The sequence below is a fragment of the Mus musculus genome, chromosome 6 (assembly GCF_000001635.26).
Source record: "Mus musculus strain C57BL/6J chromosome 6, GRCm38.p6 C57BL/6J".
NCBI classification, from domain to species: domain Eukaryota; kingdom Metazoa; phylum Chordata; class Mammalia; order Rodentia; family Muridae; genus Mus; species Mus musculus.
In genome coordinates, this window is record NC_000072.6 from 125089661 (window position 1) to 125112811 (window position 23151).

The 23151-nt window shown below is 50.9% G+C and overlaps 1 protein-coding gene and 1 non-coding gene across 12 annotated transcripts in view; both read left to right on the forward strand.

The window, feature by feature from the left end:
- Positions 1–6319: 6319 nt before the first annotated feature.
- Chd4 (chromodomain helicase DNA binding protein 4) overlaps positions 6320–23151 on the forward strand; it is a 34612-nt gene continuing 17780 nt past the window's right edge. For 5 of the 11 annotated variants that reach the window (XM_006505281.1, XM_006505285.1, XM_006505286.1 and 2 more), the window contains exons 1-22: positions 6326–6600; positions 7427–7605; positions 10808–10929; positions 11118–11333; positions 11558–11676; positions 11793–12034; positions 12222–12349; positions 12503–12638; positions 12772–12950; positions 13133–13372; positions 15207–15410; positions 15516–15721; positions 16749–16880; positions 16980–17076; positions 17808–17999; positions 18621–18821; positions 18999–19136; positions 19392–19513; positions 19632–19805; positions 20119–20260; positions 20351–20482; positions 20593–20710. In XM_006505281.1, the coding sequence (XP_006505344.1) occupies positions 7506–7605; positions 10808–10929; positions 11118–11333; positions 11558–11676; positions 11793–12034; positions 12222–12349; positions 12503–12638; positions 12772–12950; positions 13133–13372; positions 15207–15410; positions 15516–15721; positions 16749–16880; positions 16980–17076; positions 17808–17999; positions 18621–18821; positions 18999–19136; positions 19392–19513; positions 19632–19805; positions 20119–20260; positions 20351–20482; positions 20593–20710 (3340 nt within the window). In that variant the 5' untranslated portion in view covers positions 6326–6600; positions 7427–7505. Of the gene's footprint in view, positions 6601–7426; positions 7606–10807; positions 10930–11117; positions 11334–11557; positions 11677–11792; positions 12035–12221; positions 12350–12502; positions 12639–12771; positions 12951–13132; positions 13373–15206; positions 15411–15515; positions 15722–16748; positions 16881–16979; positions 17077–17807; positions 18000–18620; positions 18822–18998; positions 19137–19391; positions 19514–19631; positions 19806–20118; positions 20261–20350; positions 20483–20592; positions 20711–23151 lie in introns of all 11 variants that reach the window. The other 6 variants (XM_030255054.1, XM_017321296.2, XM_017321295.2 and 3 more) reach the window with 5 other exon arrangements.
- Positions 7364–7426, forward strand: Mir7045 (microRNA 7045). The gene has a single exon (NR_106012.1). It is a non-coding gene; the product is annotated as a microRNA 7045 (primary transcript).

A 23151-nucleotide genomic window follows, 5' to 3' on the forward strand; every position in this document is an offset into this window, starting at 1 on the left:
TCTAGCAGCCACCTCCGGACTGTGGAGGGGAAAATGTAACTCCTGAATAATGAAGAGGAGAAAGCCTCAAAGCACGGTTGTGGTGGCCAGTGGTTCCCACCTGCATGTCACCTTTGACCCCCAAATTCTTATGCCACTCTCCTTTCTTTCCTCCCTCGGGTCCACAAAGTGGGGGCCCTTGATTCTCCCCTCCCCCGCCCCTCCATTTCCTCTCCACCTCCCTCCACAGCCGTAACCAGTAAAACAGGCGGCCGGCTATTATGGGATGGCTGCTCCCAGCAGCTCTGCAGGGAGGGGGCGGTCACCGCGGAATGTCTCTTGTGGGTGGCTATTATGGGATGGCCGCCTCTCTTCTGGGAGGGGTGGGGGCTAGGGAGGAGAATTATTATGGGATGGACCCAGCACAGCTGGGTGGGGCTGTCTTGGGTAGGTAAAGCTCTGGGGAGGGCAGGGAGGGGGGGGAGGAAAGGAAGGAAGAGGGAGGGAAGGAGCTGGGGAGGGTGGGGTGAGCCCTGGAGCCAGACCTGAGGCCTGGCAGGAGTAACTGGCTGGAGAGGTTTCTTTGGTGACAGCTGTTGGAAGAGGCCCCAGGGGCAGGCGCCATCGAGCTAAAGCCTAGGACACCTGGGTCCTATTCATTTCTTGGGGGTTGCAGAGTTCAAGGTATTCGGGGTAGTGCTGCAAGAGCTCTCTGGCTAGGTGGTTCCAGTACTGCCTTCCACCTGTACCTCCTTTGGCTTGAGGGCTATCTCCTGTAGGGGGTTGAACACAGAAAGGTGAACATGGAAAAAGTAGAGACTGGGTGGATTCCTAAGGAACAAATGTCACACCCCAAGCTCCACGTGGACTGCATCCCATCTCGCTATCCAGTCTTCACAAATCCTCTTTGTGTCAGTGCAGAACACTAGCCCTTTGGGTTTCAGAGGACTCTCTATATCCACACAGAGGTGTGAGGAGAGGAACCATTGGTTGTATGCTAAAAACTCGGGGATAACCTTCTCCCGGTGTTATTCTAGGTTCCTGGGTCCCATGGAGTGGAAACAGAACTCTACATAACTGGCTAGAGAGGCTGCCCCTGGGGTGCATTAATTAGGAGATTATACTATCCTTAGTCTCCGTGGGCCAATCATGTCAGTGGTCTATTTATAATTAATCAAGGAGGTGAGCATAGGGCTGGGAAGGGAGTGGGAGGTACAGAAGCCGGAGCTCCACAAAAGCAGCACAAACACACTCCATCCCTTCCCTTCCGGGTACACAGGAAGTGGGCGGAGATACGGCTCAGCAGGTAGGGAACTCACCTCCCAAGAAGGCCCAGGTTTAGTTCCCAGCACCCACAAGGTAGCTCACAACTGCCCATAATTCCAGTTCCAGGGGCTTTGATGCCCTCTTCTTGTTCTCTTTGGCTGCTAGACATATACGTGCTGTGTGCATATACACGCAGGCAAATACATGCATAAAATAAAAATAAATCTAAAAAAGAAAGATTAAATGAAAAGGAATTTGAACCTTCTTGTTGTGGGATGGGGAGAGGGTGAGAAGCAAAGGACTAAGTGGGTAGAATCCGCAGGGACGCCGTGGGTGTGGCTGATGAAGAATCCTAGGCAAGAGGCTGTGGCTGACTACTTGTAAACTGCCCCTGGTTTATATTCACTGGTCGCTGTGATAATGTGGTATGTATATACATGAGAGAGGAAAGCTGGAGCAGTTGGAGATATTTAAACACCAGGATTTGAGACCCAGAGACATGCTACATCCAGGAGAACAGGGATCGAAGAGGATCTAATAGGTACCCAGCAGCACTGTGTAAGAAGAAACAGCTAGCCACATCCTAGCTGGGTGTTGGTGGTGCATGCCTTTAACCTTAGCACTCAGCAGGCAGAGACAAAGGCAGATCCCTGTGAGTTCCGGGACAGCCAGAATTACACAGAGAAACCCTCTTTCGGAAAAACAAAAAGAACAAAAACCAACCAACCAACCAAACAAACAAACAAACAAACAAACGGGCCACATCCTCTCCCACCCACCGTGAAGCACCAACTCACGAGGGGGGGGGGTGAACTTGGAAGAAGGTCTGGACACACAAATGACACTGGATCTTGATGTCAAGAAAGCTGGACTGAGGGAGACTAAGCTTGTGGGGTGTAGGGAATAGCCAGTACACCACAGTAACCCCCCCAGAGGGCGGTCCAGAGGGGCCAGCTATGTTTTGGGGGAAAAAAAAAAAAGAAAAGCCGGGCGGTGGTGGCGCATGCCTTTAATCCCAGCACTTTGGAGGCAGAGGCAGGCGGATCTCTGAGTTCAAGGCCAGCCTGGTCTACAGAGTGAGTTCCAGGACAGCCATGGCTACCCATAGAAACCCTGTCTTGAAAAAAACCACCCCCCCCCCAAAAAAAAAAAAAAAAGAAAACATGAACTTCAAAGATGAGTGCTCCTGGGAAGAACTAATGTGGCTTTGCTTGTTTTGAGACAAGATCTCTCGGTTTCTCCCCAGCTGGCCTAGAATTTACTGCGTCGATCAGGCTGGCCTCAAACTCAAAGATCCACCTGCCTCATCTCTTCAGTATGGGGTTAAAGGTGTCTACTACCTCCTGCCCTGTTAGACCTAAGGGTTAAGACTCTAGTTTTAAGGTGAGAAAGTGCTTAAATATGGAATGCTCACGGTTATACACATAGGGTTTGGTGGGAAGATCTGTCTAGTTTCCCTGGTGATCTATTTGGGAGCAAGGAGACTGTCATTTTTCAGGGTAAAGTCCTGCCTACATGAAAGTCCAGAACTCACTAAATTCAGTCCTTTGAATTTCACAGGACAGTGTTATCTGTTGGGTCCCTGTCTCTAGGGAAGGTGAGGTGAGGTGCAGGAGAGAGAGCGTGAAGGTCTTCCTGTTCGCTTTCGGATCCGGAAGGCCTCTTCCTGTAAAGAAGTTCCGGTTCCTTTTCAAGCTCTCCAACTTCCACAGCTCTTTGGCCTTCCTGAAACAGACAAGACTAGAGCAGAGGGAGACCCCTCTGGGTTAAGAGAAAGAGGCCTAGAGGCAGTGGGGGTGGGATATTGGCTTTTCACTTGCAGCCTTATTTTCTGGAACCAGGAAGAGGGAAAAGTGAGAGATTCTTAGGAGGTTTAAGATTGCTGTTTATTTTTGTCTTGTTTGGGACAAGAGCTTACTCTGTGGACCAGGACTGGAGTTCAATTCCTGGCATCCACATCAGGCAGCTTCTAACTGCCTATAACTGCGCTCTAGGTGATCTGATAATACCCTTCTCTCTCTCTCTCTCTCTCTCTCTCTCTCTCTCTCTCTCTCGCACGCACGCACACACACACACACGCACGCACACACAGAGTAATAATTAAAAATTTAAAAGGGGGGGGGGCAGCCGGGCGTGGTGGAGCACACCTTTAATCCCAGCACTCGGGAGGCAGAGGCAGGCGGATTTCTGAGTTCGAGGCCAGCCTGGTCTACATAGTGAGTTCCAGGACAGCCAGGGCTACACAGAAAAACCCTGTCTCGAAAAACCAAAAGAAAAAAACATAAAAACGGGGGGGGGGGGGGGGGAGGGGAGAGGCGGGCTGGCGAGATGGCTCAGCGGGTAAGAGTGCTGATAGCTCTTCTGAAGGTCCTAAGTTCAAATCCCAGCAACCACATGGTGGCTCACAACCACCCATAATGAGATCTGATGCCCTCTTCTGATGTGTCTGAAGTCAGCTACTTACATATAATAATAAATCTTTAAAAAACAAAACAAAACAAAAAATTTAAAAGAGAGAACCTATCCAGAAAAAAAAAGCAAAAAAAAAAAAAAAAAAAAAAAAAGCCAATAAGCGAAAAGAATAAGCGCAGCAGTTGTGGTCCAGGATGTGTTTAAAGGGACACACGGCAACAATACGGATTTTAAGCATCAGGACCACTGACTGGATGATTGCTGCTTACCAGTCAAAATCCTTTAGCACATAGGGAGTAGCTAGGGGATGATTTGAAGGCTTGCATCACCAGGCCCTGCAGGAAGTTATCTTGACCAGCCTTCTCTTGTAAACTCCTCCAGATCAGCAGTTCTCAACCTGTAGGTCATGGTCCCTTTGACCATGGGAAAACACAGATATTTACATTACGATTCATCACAATAGCAAGATTACAGTTAGGAAGTAGCAACGAAAATAACTTTATGGTCGGGGGTCACTATAACACGAGGAGCTGTATTAAAGGATCGCAGCAGTAGGAAGGGTAAGAACCATTGGTCTAGATGGCCCACCTACCTCGACCTCTACTGGGGATGTGACCTCCTGAGAACAGTTTAGATTTGCTCAGTTCTTTATGACAGGACATTGGGGAACAGTGGTCAGTGGTCTTTCTCTCTCTCTCTTTCTCTCTTTCGTTTTTCTAGTATGGAATAGTTTATTTAGGGCATGGGGAGGGGAGTTGAGGAGGGAGGAGAGTGAGAGAGAGAGAGAGAGAAGTAGAGGACTGGAGAGAGGCTGGCCATCATGAACATGGAGAGCAGGTGATGATGGGGATAGGAGGGAAGGGACAGCAGGAAGAGAGTTAGAGAGCAAGAATTACTAGATATTTTTATATTGTATCATGCATGGTCTCTTTGGTTGTTTAATGTTTCTTCATTATACATTTAATATTTATTCATGGGTGCCCCATTAGCCCAGTTGGTTAGAGCACGGTGCTGGTAATAAATAAATAAATTATAATTATCCGAGACTTGTTTTTACTGTAGCCTAGGCTGACCTTGAATTCACTGAGTAGCAGAGAATGGCCTTGATCCCTTGATCATCTCGTGTGTTCTCTGAGTGCTGAGGTTATTGGCATGTGATAATGTTCCCAGCTGTGACTGTTTCTTGAAGGAAGGCACCTGTGTGTTGGTATCCTCGTTCTCGGTCGGTAAGTAGCTAGCTCTTTACCTTGTTAGTACTCTGTCAAGGGTATGTCGAATGAACTTTAGTGATGGTGAGTACAGAGCAAGGCATGGTAGAGGACTCTCAGTCCATGGTGGTGATAGGCTATCTGTCCACGGAGGCTGCCTGGACTTGAAGGTGGCAGTGTAGAGGACTTCTGGAATGTTGAGAAATAGTTTTGGGATGGGGGTTTGTAATTGTTATGGGATGTTCTGGGTGAGTTAAAGTTTTTCATCATGAAGTTTTATGCAAGTGTTTCATCTAGTCAGCATATTATTTGTTTGAGTTTACACAAACATTCAAAGCTGGAGGGAGGTAAGTATCTAGAACATACCTGGATTTGGTGGGGTTTGTTGGGGCTCGAGGTTGGCTCTTGGTTCCTGAGTGTCTGCAAATGATGAGCTAGGAAGTCTGGGGGTCCTGAACTTTGAGAGCCCAGAATGCTCCTATTGCCCAGGAAGGGACTAAAGTGTGTGCTAGTGGGGACAGGGCAGTTAGCAGTTTGCCACACCCTCTCTGCTCTAGTTGGAAGAGCCTGACAACTTCTAGAGGTGGGGGAGGTTGTGACAATTAGGGGATGTCTGGCCAGACCTGTGTGCGGTGATGGAGTGTAGCAGAAGTATTATGGGATGTGGCACTGGGTTGTGTTGGGACAATTATGGTATCGTGGGCTTTTTGAAATTATGGGATGGGAGAGTAGATAGAGTAAATGATAGGACATTTTCCCAGTGTTAGTGGAGGAGATTTAGATGTCCATTTGTGGGGTGACAGCAGAGCTGCTGATCATTAGTGAGTATCTCTTTGCTAGGAGGAATGGTAATTTATGGACCATGGAGCTAGAAAGAGACTGGGAAGGCTGTGGGTGGTAAAGTGAGCATCTAGAATCTCAACCCTAGTGCAGGGACTGAGGGCAGCTCTGGGGGGGTTGGATATTATGGGATATCAGTATAGAAAGTGGGAGACTGATTATTACGGGATCCGTGTGGGAGGAGGCCCAGTGTCCGTTGTTGTAGTATGGGGTGGGTGAGTTTCTGACAATCATGGGATGTCAAACTGGGGGTGGTTATTATGGGATGTCGGTGGGGGATGGGTTGAATATTATGGGATATGAGGCTGAAGTGCTGGGAGGGGTGCTTATTATGGGATGGCCAAGGGGAGGGAGGGGTAATGAGTTATTATGGGATGTTAGCAGTAAGGCCAAGAGTGAAGAAGTTGGCAAAGAGTGGTTATTATGGGTTATCTAAGGGAGGGGGAGCAGGTTTTAGTTTGTAAAAGATCTGCACTATATGTCTGTAGCCCCGGGCACATATATGCATAGAGTGTGGGGGGCGGGGTGTGTGTATGTGGGGTGTCCGTGTGTATTATGGGATGGCCAGGAGGTGGGCGGTTGCCCAGGTGACGCGCGCGCGCGCTCGACGGGGGCGTGGCCAATGGTTGCCTGAGCGACGAGGGGGCGGGGGTTGCCCGGGAGACCTAAAGAGGAGGGTGGCGGTAGTGGAGGGGGGGGTTGGAGTTGGTTGAGGTTATTATGGGCTGTCCGTGGGGGGCGGGGCCTGTGCGGTGGGATTTCCCGGCCGGTGTTTCGGGCCCTTTAAGAGGCGACGCCGGAGCCGGAGCCATTTTCCCCCCTTCGGCCGCGGCGAGGAGGAGCTGGAGCGGGAGTGACACCGGCGAGACCCAGCGCGACCTGAGGCGGCTCTAGGGTGAGGAGCGCGCGAGGCAACGGGAGAGACATCTCTCTCAGCCCGACGTCGTCCCGGGGGTCATTCCTTCACCTGTCCCTTCTTCAGGCGTCCCGGGGCCCGCGGGCCGTCCCCTCTCCAGGGAGCCGACCCTTCTTCCCCGGAGGCGGCCGGGTTACCTCCAGACGGCGCCCTGCCCTGAGGGAGTCCTGCTCCCCGCCCCCCCCCCCTCCTGGGCTCGGCCTCCCACAATGCCGGGCGAGCGCCTGCCCGCCCGCCCCTCGCCCTTTGCTCGCTAGCCCCCCGGGACACGTGGCCCGGCCCCCTTCCCGGTGGGTGCTCGCTTTCCTCCGGCGTCCCGACTCTTCGGGACCCCGGAGCGCCCGAGCCTCCACGCCCCCTGGTCCCCGCCGTTCCGGAAGAGAACCTGAGTTGTCCCAGAGGACAGCCTTTGGAGAGCTGCCCTGTCTGGGGACTGGCCCCTCCCCGGGCGCAGAGGAGCGCCCCCCCACTCCCAAGTGACCTTGTGTCCCCGAGCACCGGCCGCCTCCCCTGACCCTCTCCGCGCCTCCCCACTCGAACCCCACTCCCCAGGCACTCCTGGCTCAGGCCAGGCTAGCTTCTTCCTTCCCCTCCATGCACCAGCCTGCCCTCGGGGGCGTCATTCCCTCTTCTTGGGGGCTCCTGCTGGGGAGCCGGCTCACGGGCTGTCCCCGAGGAGTGTGGAACTAAGTTCAGCCTGAGTGGTTCGGGTGCTTGGCTAGGGTGGTAGGGCAGGGGGGCGGAAAGAGCGGGTGGGGGAGGGGGACTGCGCGTCACTCACTGTTCTCCCCCCTCCCCCGCACAGTGACTCGGGCCAGTGCAGAGGGCCCCAGGCCGCAGGCAGGAGCAGCTGGGCCAATTCCCTGGCCGGGGAACGGAAGGGGATGGCGTCGGGCCTGGGCTCCCCGTCCCCCTGCTCAGCGGGCAGTGAGGAGGAGGATATGGACGCACTTCTGAACAACAGCCTGCCCCCACCCCATCCAGGTAACATCTTCCCGGAGGGCCCAGGGCAGGAAGATGTTTGATCTTTCCTCGAGACTCCAGTGAGGCTGCGTTCGCGCGCTGCTTGTCCCTGTGCAGAACCCAGGGTGGAGGGCATCCGAAGGGAGTGGTTCTTTTCTGCGGAGCTCTTGTGTGCTGGGGGGTGCTGGGGGAGGTGGAAGCCATGTGCCTCTTGGGCACCACGGACCCAGATGCAAGCTGGCTTCACTCAAGGCTGTCTGGAATGCTCCGCAGTCCCCGGTTGAGGGAGCTCTCTGGGTTAGCTTTACCTCGTGCAGGTTCTTGGAGGAATGCAGGTGGTTCCGACTCTGGTGGTGACATGGTGGGGTGCGGTGGGGATTTCTGTTGCGGGAGCCCTGCCAGGCATCTGGGATCCCGCGGTTGTTCCCTGGAGAAGAAAGCGAGAGTGTTGGTTGCTTTCTGTCCCGATCTCTTACGGGTTCTCTGTGCTGTTTCAAGAGTGTAAAGTTTGAATCTCACTCTTTATCAGATCTGTAGAACTTTGTTAGTCAGATTGTTGGGATTTTTTTGAGTGGAGAAGGATGGAGGGCTAGGAGAGGCAGCATGCAGTAGCCTAGTGAGGGCAGAGGGAGGGAATTGGCCCTTGGTGTGGACATAATCTTGGATCTTTACTAGGGGCTTCCGCCACTCTGAGGTAGCTTGGGGTCTGGTCTGGATTGGTGGCGTGAGGTGTTTGTGTGGGTGTGTTAGGGTTTGCACTGTGTTTTGGGGTTGCTCCCTGGACTGGCTAAACCCGTATTATTATAACCATCTTGCCTGAGTGCCTGCCCTCAAGTGATGGCTGATGTCATGCTTGGAAGTGGATGTCTTTCTCTTGTCTCCTTATTTAGAGCCCCCTTAGTTAAGGCACCTATTGGCTTGACTCCCCCACATTCATTGCAAGGTCGGTATCTTCTCTGCGTCCACGTAGTTTCCTACACCGTGGAGCCCGGCTGTCCTGGTTACTACCCTGTGAAGCCTGGCTGTCCTGTTTTTTGTTCCTTACGGCATGGCTCTCACTTCTGCCTTTTCCTGAGCCCCAACTGGAGGGTGAGATATCCAGAAGAAATCATTTTCAAATTTGTCATTTAAGAGAGCCATTATTCTTGCTGCTGAGTCCTAGGCTGCTGAGATAAGGGACTTAGATCTGTGTCTGATCACTGAGGTGTAGGCCTGCGGAGCTCTGCCTTTGCGAGGGTGAGGTGGGTAAGGAGGAAGACTTACTTTTCCTTCCTTGTCTTTATGAGAGGCTGGGTGATGCTGTCTGACCAGCGTTGCTTCCCATCTTAGCCATAACCCCTTGCTTGAAGGTCTGGGGCTTCCCTCCCAAGTGGGAGCACTGCAGGCTCTCAGTGTGAACTCTGCCCCAATCTGTAGCATGACCCAGTTTTTCCTCTGGCCACACCCAGTTCTGCCCCTTTCCCAAATCTCCCTCTATGGCATGCAGCGTGATGGGCCTGAGGAGTTGGAGGGCTGTGTGTGGGTGGAAAGGGGCCCACTGTGCCTCCACAGCCCTGTCCCTGGCTCACTTCTGCTCCGCAGGCAGAGGAAGAAGGCTTTGGTGGGTACTGTAAGGGCTGTGGGCCAGAAGCCCTTAAAAAAATGGTGTGTTTAGGGATGAGAGGGGCCTCCAAGCCTCTGACCTAACCCTGGGACGGGTGTGGATGGGAGGCCCGTGGCACTTTGTCCAACCTTGGGATCTGACTGGCTCCAGCATCATTTAGGGCTACTTCTGGGTTATGCACTGAGTGTGCGGGATTAAAGGGAGGGAGTCTGCTGTTTGGGGGCTTGGGCATGGTTTCTGCAGGTTGGGTAGGATTCTTGTTGGGTGACTGGGGAAGCTGAGCTTTGACACTTGGTTCCTCAAGCTAAAGCTTTCTGATTCCTTGTAGGGATGAAGGTTGTATGGTTTGGTAACCTCCATTGAGCCCTTGTTAAGTCTTAGTTCTAATGTCTTTAAAGAATACAAGTGAGTGAGTACTGCAGTCATTCCAATAGTTTACTCTGGTGCTGTCTTGGCTTTCTTGTCTGGGACATGAGGGTGACCTCTTACAAACTGTGTCATCCTAGAGTAGGTATTAGAGATCACTGGCTTTGGACCTAGGTAGGGCCAGGTAATAATTTGAGAAGTTTTCTTTGAGGGTACTCTCCGCTCTGTGTACTTCTGTTGGCTCCACCCCCACCCTTGCCACTTCCTGTCTGTCCTATGTTGGCACTGGGTGCCCTGGGCTGGCTTCTGCGGTCAGGAGCCATTTTCCTTCTCCTCAGTGGGTGAGACACTCCCTTCTCTCTCCTCCCTTCCCTACTCCCCCTCTTCTTGAGCGGGGGTGGCTTGGGAAGAAGGAGAAGGGAACTGGGAGCTGGTGTACATGGCTGGTACAAAGAAAGCTGCTTCCCAGCCTTCTCCCCCTGTGCCCCTCTCTACCTACCCTTGCTCAGGATTCCCTAGTGTTACCAGGCTTTGTGTGTGCTTCTCGCCAGGGAAGGAGGTGGAGCCAGATGGGAGGGGGGTTGGGAAGGGGAGATGGTGACAGCTGGGCTGATTCCAGGCCCCTAGGGAGAAGAGCTGGCTGACCCAGGAGAAAGCTGGAAAGAAACAGTAGGACTAGAGATGCCGAAGGGAACTGGGAGAGGGTGTGAAGTTGAACTGGCAACTGAATGTGGGACTGGGGAGATTCTGGTGGTTCTGAGCAGTGATAGTCCCAAAGGGGTTTAATAAGGGTGTTTGTTGTGTTGTAGGCCCTGAGCCTGGTATTTGTTCTAGGGTGGCATGGTAAGGGATGAGTCTGTTCAGTGCCTTCTGGGAAGACTCTCCTTATTTCCTGTCTTAGGAGCTGTTTGGTGGCCACTTTTGGGAGAGCTGGATGGAGTTAGCTCTTTCACTTACTAAGTTCCAAGCTGCTCAATTCAGCGGTGCTGGTAGACACAGAAGGTGCCTAGAGTGGTGAGGAAAGGAGGCAGGGGCCTGGACAGCTGCCCCAGGTGGGCCTGGCCTGGCCTGGCGGCCGATTTTGGGTATATACAGCTCTTTGTTTCTGTGCTGGGTCTCAGCTCCCTTGAGTGTAGTACAGCAGTTCTCTTCTAGGGCGAGAGGTGGGGACAGAGGATCTGAACCATCTGCATTGGGCCCTCACCTGTGCTGTTGCTCTTTTCCCTGCCTGCCTCTGTTTGCCAATCTATGTAGAAAATGAGGAAGACCCAGACGAGGATTTATCCGAAGCAGAGACTCCAAAGCTCAAGAAGAAGAAAAAGCCTAAGAAACCTCGAGACCCTAAAATCCCTAAGAGCAAGCGCCAAAAAAAGGAGGTGAGTGGGTGACTGAGTGTTCTGGGGAGTGAGAAGAGAGAGGAGGAGGAGGCGCTCAAGGAGAGTTGTGAGGCTGCGGGTAGTTTTTCTCCTGGAGCTGGGGGTCAGGTTCTGGGGCGAGCCTCAGGACTGTCCTGGGTGAGCATGTGTGTAGCATGTGTGTCTGTCTCCCTCCCCCCCTGCTCCAGCGTTTACTCTTATGCCGGCAGCTGGGGGACAGCTCTGGGGAGGGGCCAGAGTTTGTGGAGGAGGAGGAAGAGGTGGCTCTGCGCTCAGACAGTGAGGGCAGCGACTATACTCCTGGCAAGAAGAAGAAAAAGAAGCTCGGACCTAAGAAAGAGAAGAAGAGCAAATCCAAGCGGAAGGAGGAGGAGGAAGAGGAGGACGAGGATGATGACTCGAAGGTGCCTAGATCTCTGTCTGTCAAGACCCTGCCCGTCCTCTCTGTCCTTTCTCCCAGATACCACCCTGCCCTGTAGCACAGCATCTCCATGTAGGTGTGCTCATTTCTTCTGTATTATTTCCTCTGTACCTCGCTCGCTCTTGGAAGCTGCAGTTTGACTTCCCAGTCGGTTGTCTTAGCCAGTGAGCACTATGAAGCAGACCCCTGACTCTGCCTTCTCTGCAGGAACCTAAGTCATCAGCCCAGCTTTTAGAAGACTGGGGTATGGAAGACATCGACCATGTGTTCTCAGAGGAGGATTATCGGACCCTCACCAACTACAAGGCCTTCAGCCAATTTGTTAGGTAAGTCAGGAGGAGCCTGTGCGGTGGGAAGGGAGGAGTCTTTCTAGAATTTCTTCTTGTTTGTTTTTCTCTTTTCTCTTTATATACGACCTTACTCTTGTCCATTTCTCTTCCAGACCCCTGATTGCTGCTAAAAACCCCAAGATTGCTGTCTCCAAGATGATGATGGTCTTGGGTGCAAAGTGGAGGGAATTCAGTACCAACAACCCCTTCAAGGGCAGCTCCGGAGCATCAGTGGCAGCTGCGGCGGCGGCGGCTGTGGCTGTGGTTGAGAGCATGGTGACAGCTACTGAAGTCGCCCCTCCCCCTCCCCCTGTGGAGGTGCCGATCCGCAAGGCCAAGACCAAGGAGGGCAAAGGTGCAGTGGAATTTAATGAAGAGTCTGGGTGGGCTTGACAAGTCTGACAGCTAGGAATGCGGCATTGCCCCTAAGTCTGTCCCTAATGGGCAGGAGTGAGCCTTGGGTTTAGAAGAAAGCCAGGGTGAGCCAGCTCATTTCCCATCATTTGCCTTGTGGTCTACATTTGGCTGTATCCTGATCTTAGGTCCCAATGCTCGGAGGAAGCCGAAAGGCAGCCCGCGAGTGCCTGACGCCAAGAAGCCCAAACCCAAGAAAGTAGCTCCTCTGAAGATCAAGCTGGGAGGGTTCGGCTCCAAGCGGAAGAGATCCTCGGTGAGACCTGGCTCTTGCCACCGGAGAAGGGGGAGCTGTGTGGGGGAGGGGCACATAGGGTACTACTGCTTCAGACAGGTGTGACTCGGCTCCTTCTGGGCAGTTCTCTCCTTGGCCTGGACTTTTAACTTTGTTTTCTGTTTTTTCTTCCAGAGTGAGGACGACGATTTAGATGTAGAGTCTGACTTCGACGATGCCAGTATCAACAGCTATTCTGTTTCGGATGGTTCCACCAGCCGCAGTAGTCGGAGCCGTAAGAAACTCCGGACCGCTAAAAAGAAAAAGAAAGGTGTGTTTCTTTTCTGTACTTATGCGTAATGGGATAAGATGGCAATGGCCAGGGGAAAATCTCCCTTAGGAGATAAGGGTTGGGGGGAGGTGGTTTTTTTCTAATAATTGGGCTTTCCCTCTTCCTTGCCCAGGCGAGGAGGAGGTGACTGCTGTGGATGGTTATGAGACAGACCACCAGGACTATTGCGAGGTGTGCCAGCAAGGCGGCGAGATCATCCTGTGTGATACCTGTCCCCGAGCCTACCATATGGTGTGCCTGGACCCAGACATGGAGAAGGCCCCGGAGGGCAAGTGGAGCTGTCCGCACTGTGTGAGTACCTGGCGACTGTGGCCTCTGGGTCCCCCGAGGGCGAGGGTGGTGAGGAGCTTCTTTGGGTCTGGGTGGAAATACAAACGGGAGCTTTGGGAAATGTATGTGTAAAGGAATGGGCTGTGGGTTCTGACGTGGGGTGGGGTGGGGTGGGGTAACCTGAGTCTCTGGTTTTATTGCAGGAGAAGGAGGGGATCCAGTGGGAAGCTAAGGAGGACAATTCTGAGGGTGAGGAGATTCTGGAAGAAGTCGGGGGGGACCCAGAAGAGGAGGATGACCATCACATGGAATTCTGTCGCGTCTGCAAGGACGGCGGGGAGCTCCTGTGCTGTGACACATGCCCTTCTTCCTACCACATCCACTGCCTGAACCCCCCGCTGCCAGAGATCCCAAACGGCGAATGGCTCTGTCCCCGCTGTACTGTAAGTGACTCTTTTCACTGAGGTGAGGGATGGGAGCAGTGTCCTCACAGCCCAAGGGTTTGCTCTCTTGTGGACATTGTGAGGCCAAGGCTGAGACAGGAGTTTCCTTTTTTGCTTAGTCTTGGGACATCATCTCCTGTGTAAACATGCAGCTAACTGAATTGAGGAGGGGTATTCCTCTTAAGCAGGTTGGAGCACCGTTCCAGCTTAGAGTAGTAGTTCTTCTGATTCCTTCCTTTTTTCAGTTCTCGGGAGCCTAGACTGTCCTAGGGCCTGCTGACAGCATTAGGTTGCTTAAGAGAAGGAACTGCTTGGTTCCCTCTTGGGATTTTATGTGCCCAGCTATTTCGGTTTATTATTTAGAATATAGCTTATAGATCCTTAACTTTTTTTTTTTTTTTAGCTCTGTGATAATATCCAGAGACGGGGAGGAAGTCCTAGTGGGTTTTTGCCTAGGGGTGGTTATGAGGTTAGATTTTATTTGAGATGGCTTTTTTTTTTTTAAAGATTTATTTATTATATGTAAGTACACTGTAGCTGTCTTCAGACACTCCAGAAGAGGGCGTCAGATCTTGTTACAGATGGTTGTGAGCCACCATGTGGTTGCTGGGATTTGAACTCTGGACCTTCCGAAGAGCAGTCGGGTGCTCTTACCCACTGAGCCATCTCACCAGCCCCAAGATGGCGTTTTTATTTATTTTGTTCTCTGGAATTCTGTAGACCAGGTTGGCCTTGAACTCACAGAGATTCCCCTGCATCTGCCTCTACCTCCAGAGCACTGAGATTAAAGGTGTGCATCAGCCTGGTCTACAGAGTGAGTTCCAGGACAGCCAGGGCTATACAGAGAAACCCTGTCTCGAAAAAAAAAAAAAAACAAAAAACAAAAAAAAAAGGTGTGCATCACCCCCACCACTCAGATTGAATGAAGTTTTTATAAGTCATTAACAAGATTAAAGTTGTGGGCTTGTCTGTTAATTTCTTTTTAGTTGTTTAAAAACTTTTTTTATGGGATCCCACTTTATATCTCTGGCTGGCCTGAAATTCTCTGTATAAAACAACTAGGCTGGTCTTCAATTAAGAGAGATCTACCTAACTCTGCCTTTCTAGCGCTAGCATCAAAAACTTGGGTCACCACCCAAGTTCCCTGTAGTTGATTTTATTTTATTTTCTGGGCATGATGGTGCATCCCTTTAATTCCAGCAGAGGCAAGGGCAAGCAGTTCTGAGTGTAAGGTCAGTCTGGTCTATATATTGAATTCCAGGCCAGTTGGGGCTGTTATAGGAAGACGTACCTGAAAAGAAAGAAAGCACATGTGTGGGTGTTGTATGTGCACATGTATGTTCCAGGATCCAGGCCTCAGTGCTGGGCCAGAGAGCAGTGCTGTACTCTGATACCTACCTTATCACTCTGAACAGACGCTCACTAGACCTAGAGCTCGGGCTGGCTGGCGGCCAGAGAGCTCCAGTGATCCTTCAGTCTCTGCTCCCATGGCAGTAGGCTGCAGGTGTTTGTGTGTGTGTGTGTGTGTGTGTGTCTGTGTCTGTGTCTGTGTCTGTGTGTGTGTGTGTGTGTGTGTGTGTGTGTGTGTGTGATGTGCAGTGACAGAAGAGGGTGTTGGATCCCCTGGAACAATGGTTCTTAGCTACAGTGTAGATACCAGGAATGAGCTCTGGTTTCTCTGAAGACCAGCCATCTCTTCAGAGTTGACCTTTGAGTTCATGCTCATGCTTGTGCGACCGTGCTCTGCCCATAGACACTGATATTCATATTCTTTCAGGGTTTGATGCATCTCCCTGTGGTACTGAATTGAGATTAAGTGGTGTCTTTTTAACAGTGTCCAGCTCTTAAGGGCAAAGTGCAGAAGATCCTAATTTGGAAGTGGGGCCAGCCACCGTCTCCCACACCAGTGCCTCGGCCTCCAGATGCTGACCCTAATACCCCGTCGCCCAAGCCCTTGGAGGGGCGGCCAGAGAGGCAGTTCTTTGTGAAATGGCAAGGCATGTCTTACTGGCACTGCTCCTGGGTGTCAGAACTGCAGGTAAGCCTGGGACAGGCTGCACGTGTGAGGTGACGCCGCAGAGGTAAGGGCAGGAAGCTGGTTGGCTGCAGCTCCCGGAGGGTCTCCTTTCTCTTTCTGCTCCAGTTGGAGCTGCACTGTCAGGTGATGTTCAGAAACTACCAGCGGAAGAATGATATGGACGAGCCGCCTTCTGGGGACTTTGGTGGAGATGAAGAGAAGAGCCGGAAGCGAAAGAACAAGGACCCTAAGTTTGCAGAGATGGAAGAGCGCTTCTACCGCTATGGAATAAAACCGGAGTGGATGATGATCCACCGCATCCTCAACCACAGGTACCACGTCTGCTCCCTGGGCTCACTCACTACCTGTTAGGTGCCACGTCTGCTCCTGGGCTCACTTACTACCTGTTAGGTACCACGTCTGCTCCTGGGCTCACTCACTACCTGTTAGGTACCACGTCTGCTCCTGGGCTCACTCACTCCCTGTTAGGTACCACGTCTGCTCCTGGGCTCACTCACTCCCTGTTAGGTACCACGTCTGCTCCTGGGCTCACTCACTCCCTGTTAGGTACCACGTCTGCTCCTGGGCTCACTCACTACCTGTTAGGTACCACGTCTGCCCCTGGGCTCACTCATTACCTGTTAGGTACCACGTCTGCTCCTGGGCTCACTCACTCCCTGTTAGGTACCACGTCTGCTCCTGGGCTCACTCACTCCCTGTTAGGTACCACGTCTGCTCCTGGGCTCACTCACTACCTGTTAGGGGCCACGTCTGCTCCCGGGCTCACTCACTCCCTGTTAGGTACCACGTCTGCCCCTGGGCTCACTCACTATCTGTTAGGGGCCACGTCTGCTCCCTGGGCTCACTTACTACCTGTTAGGGCCTTACTGAAGGGCTCGAGAAAAGGGACGTTGCCATCGACTTACGTTCAAGAGACGTTTCTTCTGAATTTGGCCCACAGCGAGAGTATAGATTAGAGAGAGAGTATTGGTTCAAAAATAGGTATCATTGAGGCTCTGAATATATGTGGAATCTGGCACACTTAGAATGGTTTTGTCGGTTTTTTTTTTGTTTTTTTTTGTTTTTTGTTTATAAATGAACACTTTATTATATGTAAGTATACTATAGCTGTCTTCAGACACTCCAGAAGAAGACGGCAGATCTTGTTACAGATGGTTGTGAGCCACCATGTGGTTGCTGGGATTTGAACTCTGGACCTTTGGAAGAACAGTCGGGTACTCTTACCCACTGAGCCATCTCACCAGCCCGGTTTTGTCGGTTTTTAAGAGCAAGGCTGACTAGAGAGGTGAGGGAAGTTGCTTTCTGACTCTGATGAGTTTTTCTTTCTTGATCTTGTAGTGTGGACAAGAAGGGCCACGTTCACTATTTAATCAAGTGGCGAGACCTGCCCTATGACCAGGCGTCCTGGGAGAGCGAGGACGTGGAGATTCAGGACTACGACCTGTTCAAGCAGAGCTACTGGAACCACAGGTCGGTGACTGTGAGCGAGCAAGGAAGAGCAGACGTGCTCTTGCTCTCTCTTGGAAGGACAGGGACCAAGAGGCAGCTGTGGTGTGTTTTCTTTCCTAGGGAGTTAATGAGGGGTGAAGAAGGACGACCCGGCAAGAAGCTTAAGAAGGTGAAGCTACGGAAACTGGAAAGGCCTCCGGAGACCCCAACTGTTGATGTGAGTATGGGTGGAACAGGAAGGGTGTGTTTGTTGTGTGGGAAGTATGCTGCAGTCATGGTGAAGCTCCAAGTCATGGCCTGTGGATAGCTCTAGCTGAGATGGTCAGAAAGCAAACGCTGGGTGTTGTAAATGGTGCTCTGTGTCAGGTCTACCTGAAGCCTAGATATGTAGCCCTGTCTGCTAAAGGATCCTAGGCCGCATCCTGCAGTGAGCAGTGAGGTTCCCATCACTCCCTCTGCCAAGTGTATTGAGGGTCACACAGGTCCACAGCACCTTCTGCTTATTGTCCCCATGCCCCGATGACCTTTCCCCTTCCCTCAGCCGCCCCATTCTTCCCTGGAGCTCGTGCCCACATTCGTGCCTTTTGTTCTGTGACCCACTGGATTTAACTGATGTCTGTCTGTCCGTTAGGGCCTGGTGGATTCTTTGGCTACTCCACTTCACTTTAATTCTTTATTGTTATCACTCCAAAGACAGTATTTCCTTCTGGTTCCAGGACTGGCCTTGAGCTCAATCCTTCTGTCTCAGCCTAAGTACTAGGATTATAGGCGGGTCCTACAATGCCTTATTTCCCTAAGGGCTTTTTTATTTGGTTTGGTTTTGTTTCTCTTAGCTCTTAGGAAAAAAATATCTAGTGAGGACTTGTGTAGGAGGAAGCAGCTACTGTCTGCCGTCCCCGTCTCCGGGAAGGGCTTCTTTACCAGATTGTGACTTCTCTTCATCCTTAGCCCACCGTGAAGTATGAGCGACAGCCGGAGTATCTGGATGCGACGGGTGGAACCCTGCATCCCTACCAAATGGAAGGCTTAAACTGGCTCCGCTTCTCCTGGGCTCAGGGAACCGATACTATCTTGGCTGATGAGATGGGCCTTGGGAAAACTGTGCAGACAGCAGTCTTCCTCTACTCCCTCTATAAGGAGGTAAAAGATGCCAGGAGATGCTAGTGCTTGGTGTGGGTATTCTGTATTCTTTTCTTGTGCTTTAAGGAGTTGGAGGAAGGGAGGAGGAGGAGGTGCTGCTGAGGGGTAGGAAGACACAGGTCTGCAGTGCAAATCCTTTCTTTTCTTTTTCTTTTTTTTCTAATTATTTTTGTCTGTATATTGACCATAAGTATGGTTGTGCACCACCTGTGTGCAGTACCTTGGGAGGCCAGAAGAGGGTGTCACCTCCTTAAACTGGAATTGCAGACTATAAGCCATCGTGTGGGTGCTGGGATCTGAATGTAGGACCTCTGCAAGAGCAGCTAGAGCCGTCTTTCTAGATCCTACAGTGGAAATTTTACAGGATCAGAGCCCTGGTAGACTCAGTGCCTGGCATGTGTTTTGAGGGAATTACAGTTGGTCTTGGAGGAATTTGGTTTTTGTCACGGTGGGCCTAAGAGAGGGATAAATGGCTTTTGTAAATGATGGGAGGCAGGGAGGCAGAGGCGCAGGTGTCAGGCATCAGCTTCACTGTGGGGTGGGGCAGGGGTGGGGGAGATGGAGTCTGGGGTTTAGGGATGGGGCTCTTAGTCCTGACTCTGCCTGCCTTCTTCCTCCCAGGGTCACTCCAAAGGCCCCTTCTTAGTGAGCGCTCCTCTGTCCACCATCATCAACTGGGAGAGAGAGTTTGAGATGTGGGCTCCTGATATGTATGTGGTAACCTATGTGGGTGACAAGGACAGCCGTGCCATCATCCGGGAAAATGAGTTCTCCTTTGAAGACAATGCCATTCGTGGTGGCAAGAAGGCCTCGAGGATGAAGGTATCTTAGTGTGTGGGAGGAGGAGACTGTTGAGCGAGTCACTGCTGTTGGCTGGTTTGCTGCCTCACCTGGTCTCTAAGTGAGGCAGAAAGAGAACTTTGGGAGCAGGGAAAGCCTACCTGTCCCATTGTGTGGATGTGGACCAGTAGTGAGAGACGGGCTTATTGTTATGTGCAGAAAGAAGCATCGGTGAAATTCCATGTTCTGCTGACATCCTATGAGTTGATCACCATTGATATGGCCATCTTGGGTTCTATTGACTGGGCCTGCCTCATTGTGGATGAAGCCCATCGGCTGAAGAACAACCAGTCTAAGGTGAGGTGTGGGAGGAAACGGCCTCCAGTTCTAGTCCTTGGGGAAATTCATCTCTTTGAAAGAACCCTAAGTAGAGAAGAAGGGAAAGTGGTCTTTATTTCCTTCCTCACCACGGCAGCCCTTCTCTGGCCAGGCCTTTAAGAAGGATGCCAGCCATGGGATGAGACACTTAGTTCACTGGACAGTGAAACAGCTTGGCATTCTGTTGCAATACTCTGGTGCCCTCGTTTCTTGATTTTTATTTCTCTTCACCAGTTCTTTCGAGTTTTGAATGGTTACTCACTCCAGCACAAGCTGTTGCTAACTGGAACTCCGTTACAGAACAATCTAGAGGAACTGTTTCATCTGCTCAACTTTCTCACCCCTGAGAGGTTCCAGTAAGTGCGCCTGTCAGTCAGTCAGTCCCTAGCTCTACTCATTCTTGCCCATTTCCTGTGTTACTTTCCTTTCTTCCTTGTTTCCCCTTCTCTAACAACTTTTTTCTTTTTTCTGAAGCAACTTAGAAGGCTTCTTGGAGGAGTTTGCAGACATTGCCAAAGAGGACCAGATTAAAAAACTCCACGACATGCTGGGGCCTCATATGTTGCGGCGGCTCAAAGCTGACGTCTTCAAGAATATGCCATCCAAGACAGAGCTGATTGTGCGCGTGGAGTTGAGTCCTATGCAGAAGTGAGTGTGAAGGGATAGAAACACACTCAGCCTTGTAACAGACACCGGCCGTGCTGCCAGCAGCTTCTTCCAGAGCTTCCAGGCATCTGGTGACGGAAGCAAGCGGGGCCTGAAGGAACCTGATACCTGGGAGGCGGAGCTTGTAGTTCTTAGTTTTACCTTCCTGTGTCGAACATGAGGATGGCGTGGTCGCTGCTTGTTAGCTTAGCTCCACAGTGAGGAATGTTGGAGAGATGATCTCAGGCTGTTGGTTGCATCATTAGTCATTCAAAAGACCCTCAGTCCAACCGGTCCTTGTGTCTTGTTCATGTAGGAAGTACTACAAGTATATTCTCACGCGGAATTTCGAAGCACTTAATGCTCGAGGTGGTGGCAACCAGGTTTCTCTGCTGAACGTGGTGATGGATCTTAAGAAATGCTGCAACCACCCTTATCTCTTCCCTGTGGCAGCAATGGTATGTGCACCTTTTGTCTTCTGTGCCTTGCCGAGTCAGTCCTCCTTGTGGGTGTTCCTTAAATATATCTTCCTTTGCTTCTGTCACCAGGAAGCCCCTAAGATGCCTAATGGTATGTATGATGGCAGTGCCCTAATCAGAGCATCTGGGAAGTTGTTGCTGCTGCAGAAGATGCTTAAGAACCTGAAAGAGGGAGGGCATCGTGTGCTCATCTTCTCCCAGGTGTGTGGGTCCCAGCCGAGTTTCACAGCCAGTAGCAGGACAACTAGTGACTGAGAAAAGGTGACTGTTATCACCTGACAGCTCTATAATTAAATTGTTCCATTTTACAGATGACCAAGATGTTGGACTTGCTAGAGGATTTTTTAGAACATGAAGGTTATAAATATGAACGTATTGATGGTGGAATCACTGGGAACATGCGTCAGGAGGCCATTGATCGCTTCAATGGTAAGAGAAGAGTGTCTTTTCTCCAGGCAGTCAATTTGTTAGTAGTATGAAGCTGGGCATGGTATATATACCCTAATCCCAGTACTCAGGAGGCAGAGGCATGCAGATATCTCTGTGAGTTCAAGGCCAACCTGGTTGCCTACAGAGAGAGTTCAGGACAGCCTCAGCTGCTTCTGTCTTAAAACAAAAAAAAAAATACTATTTCATGTGTGTGCCTAGGTACTCTGGGACTGGAGTGACAGAGGGTTGTGAGCTACCATGTGGGTGCTGGAAATTGAACCCAGGTTCTCTGTAAAAGATACAAAATCTCACTGTTGTATCCTTGAGTGACCTGCAACTCTCTGTAGACCAATCTAGACTCAAACACGTAGAGATGGACCTGCCTTTAGACAGAGTGCGTTTGCCCCTCCCCAGTCCCGGTCATTTTCTTCTATTGTTGGAGTGATCACTTTATTTTTTTTTTAAAGTGTGCATGTATGCATGCAAGCTTGCATCTGCACACATGCGCACCATGGCACAGATGGGGAAGTCACGGGAAAGCGTACATGAGTTGGTTCTCTCCTTGTACCGTGAGTCCTGAGGACTGAACAGAGATCACCTAGGCACCTTTTGCTGCGGAGCCGCCTCACTAGCCCCACTGGTTTTGTTTTTTAAGATTTTATTTTATTTTGTGTCTGGGTGTTTTGCCTGCATGTGTGTCTGTATGTCACATGCATGTTGTACCCATAGAGGCCAGAAGAGGGCATCGGATCCACTGGAACTGGAGGTACAGCTGAGTGAGCCACCATGTGGGTGCTGGGAATGAACCCAAGTCTCCTGGAAGAACAGCCAGGGCTCTTAACTGCTGAGCCGTGTCCAGCACCTCCATCCCTCCAAACCCCAACTTGTTCTTGTGTGTCTCTCGTCTGTTGTTCTTTAGGGTCTCGGTTGCTTGACACAAAGGAGGAAAACTTGAACAAATAATCAGACTAGCTCTAAGAGATTTTTCTTAACTTCCTTTGGAGTCTTTGGTCTTTGCTTAAAAGGGGGCATTTTCTCTAACCCGGGTTATATCCTAGGCTGAAAGGAAGATGTGGTTAGTTTTGGTTTAAGTATGTTTATGTGCCTGCTTGTCTATATGCATACCATGGACTTTCCACAGGTGCCTGAAGCGGCCAGAAAGTTAGAAATACTTCTTAGCTCCCTGATACAGGCACTGGGCACTGAACCTAGAATCCTCCGTAAGAGCAGCAATGATACTCTATCTCTATCCCCAAGGGATCAGATTTGTTGAAGCTCAAATAAGCAATAGACTTGTCTGTCTCAGTAGATGTAACTACACCTTCCCCCCAATCTTTCGTATTAATTAATTATTTTTGTTCATTTTTTTTGAGACAAGTTCTCTGTGTGATCCTGTTATCCTCACTACTTAAAATATATTTAGACTTTAAAGGTGTGAACAATACAGAGAGTTAGCCTGCCTCTGTTAATACCACCTTACATGCCTGGGGGCATAGGCATGTATTCTCAGCACTGGAGTGGTGAAGTAGGAGAATCAAGAACTCAGTGAGGCTGGGAAGAGCATTGACTAAATTCCAGAGGACTTGGGTTTGATTTCCCAGCACCTACATGGCCGCTCACAACCACTTAAACTCCAGTTCCAGGGAGCCCACCATCCTTTCATGGCTTCCCCAGGCAGTGCCCATGCACTGTGCACAGACAGACTACAGGCAGAACATACACAGAAGCCGGGCGTGGTGGCGCACGCCTGTAATCCCAGCACTCGGGAGGCAGAGGCAGGTGGATTTCTGAGTTCAAGGCCAGCCTGGTCTACAGAGTGACAGGACAGCTAGGGCTACACAGAGAAACCCTGTCTCGAAAAAAACAAAAACAAAAACAAAAACAAAACACCCATACACATAAAATAAAAATAAAGATATAAAAAAAATTTAAAAATAATTCAAAGATATCTGGGTTGCATGACTACATGAGACCCTGTCTGGAAACAAAAGGTGGAGGGGCAGCGAGGGGCCAGCAGGTGAAGGTACTTGTCACCCAGCAGTTTATCTGATTTCTGTCCTATATGTGAAAGAGAACCAGTTCCTGTGAGAAGTCCTCTGACTCTACACGAATGTACACACACTTGTATACACACAAGATAAATAAGAAGGCCAGTGAGATGTTTGAGTACAGAAGGTGCCTGCTGCTTGGTTATGTCCCCGAGTTCCTGCGTCTGGACGTCACAGTGGAAGAAGACTCCTCTGTCCCCCGACTTGATGTGTGCACTGGCATGCAAACTCTGACACGCTGACACATAAGTGTACTCAAAGTCAAAGGGTGTTGTCTGGTGAGGAGTGCTTACCTAACATTTCGTGAGGTCCCCAGCACCGCGTAAGTGGTGATGCAACTGTAACCTCAGCATCGGGGAAGGGGAGACAGGAAGTTCAGAGTCATCCTGGCGA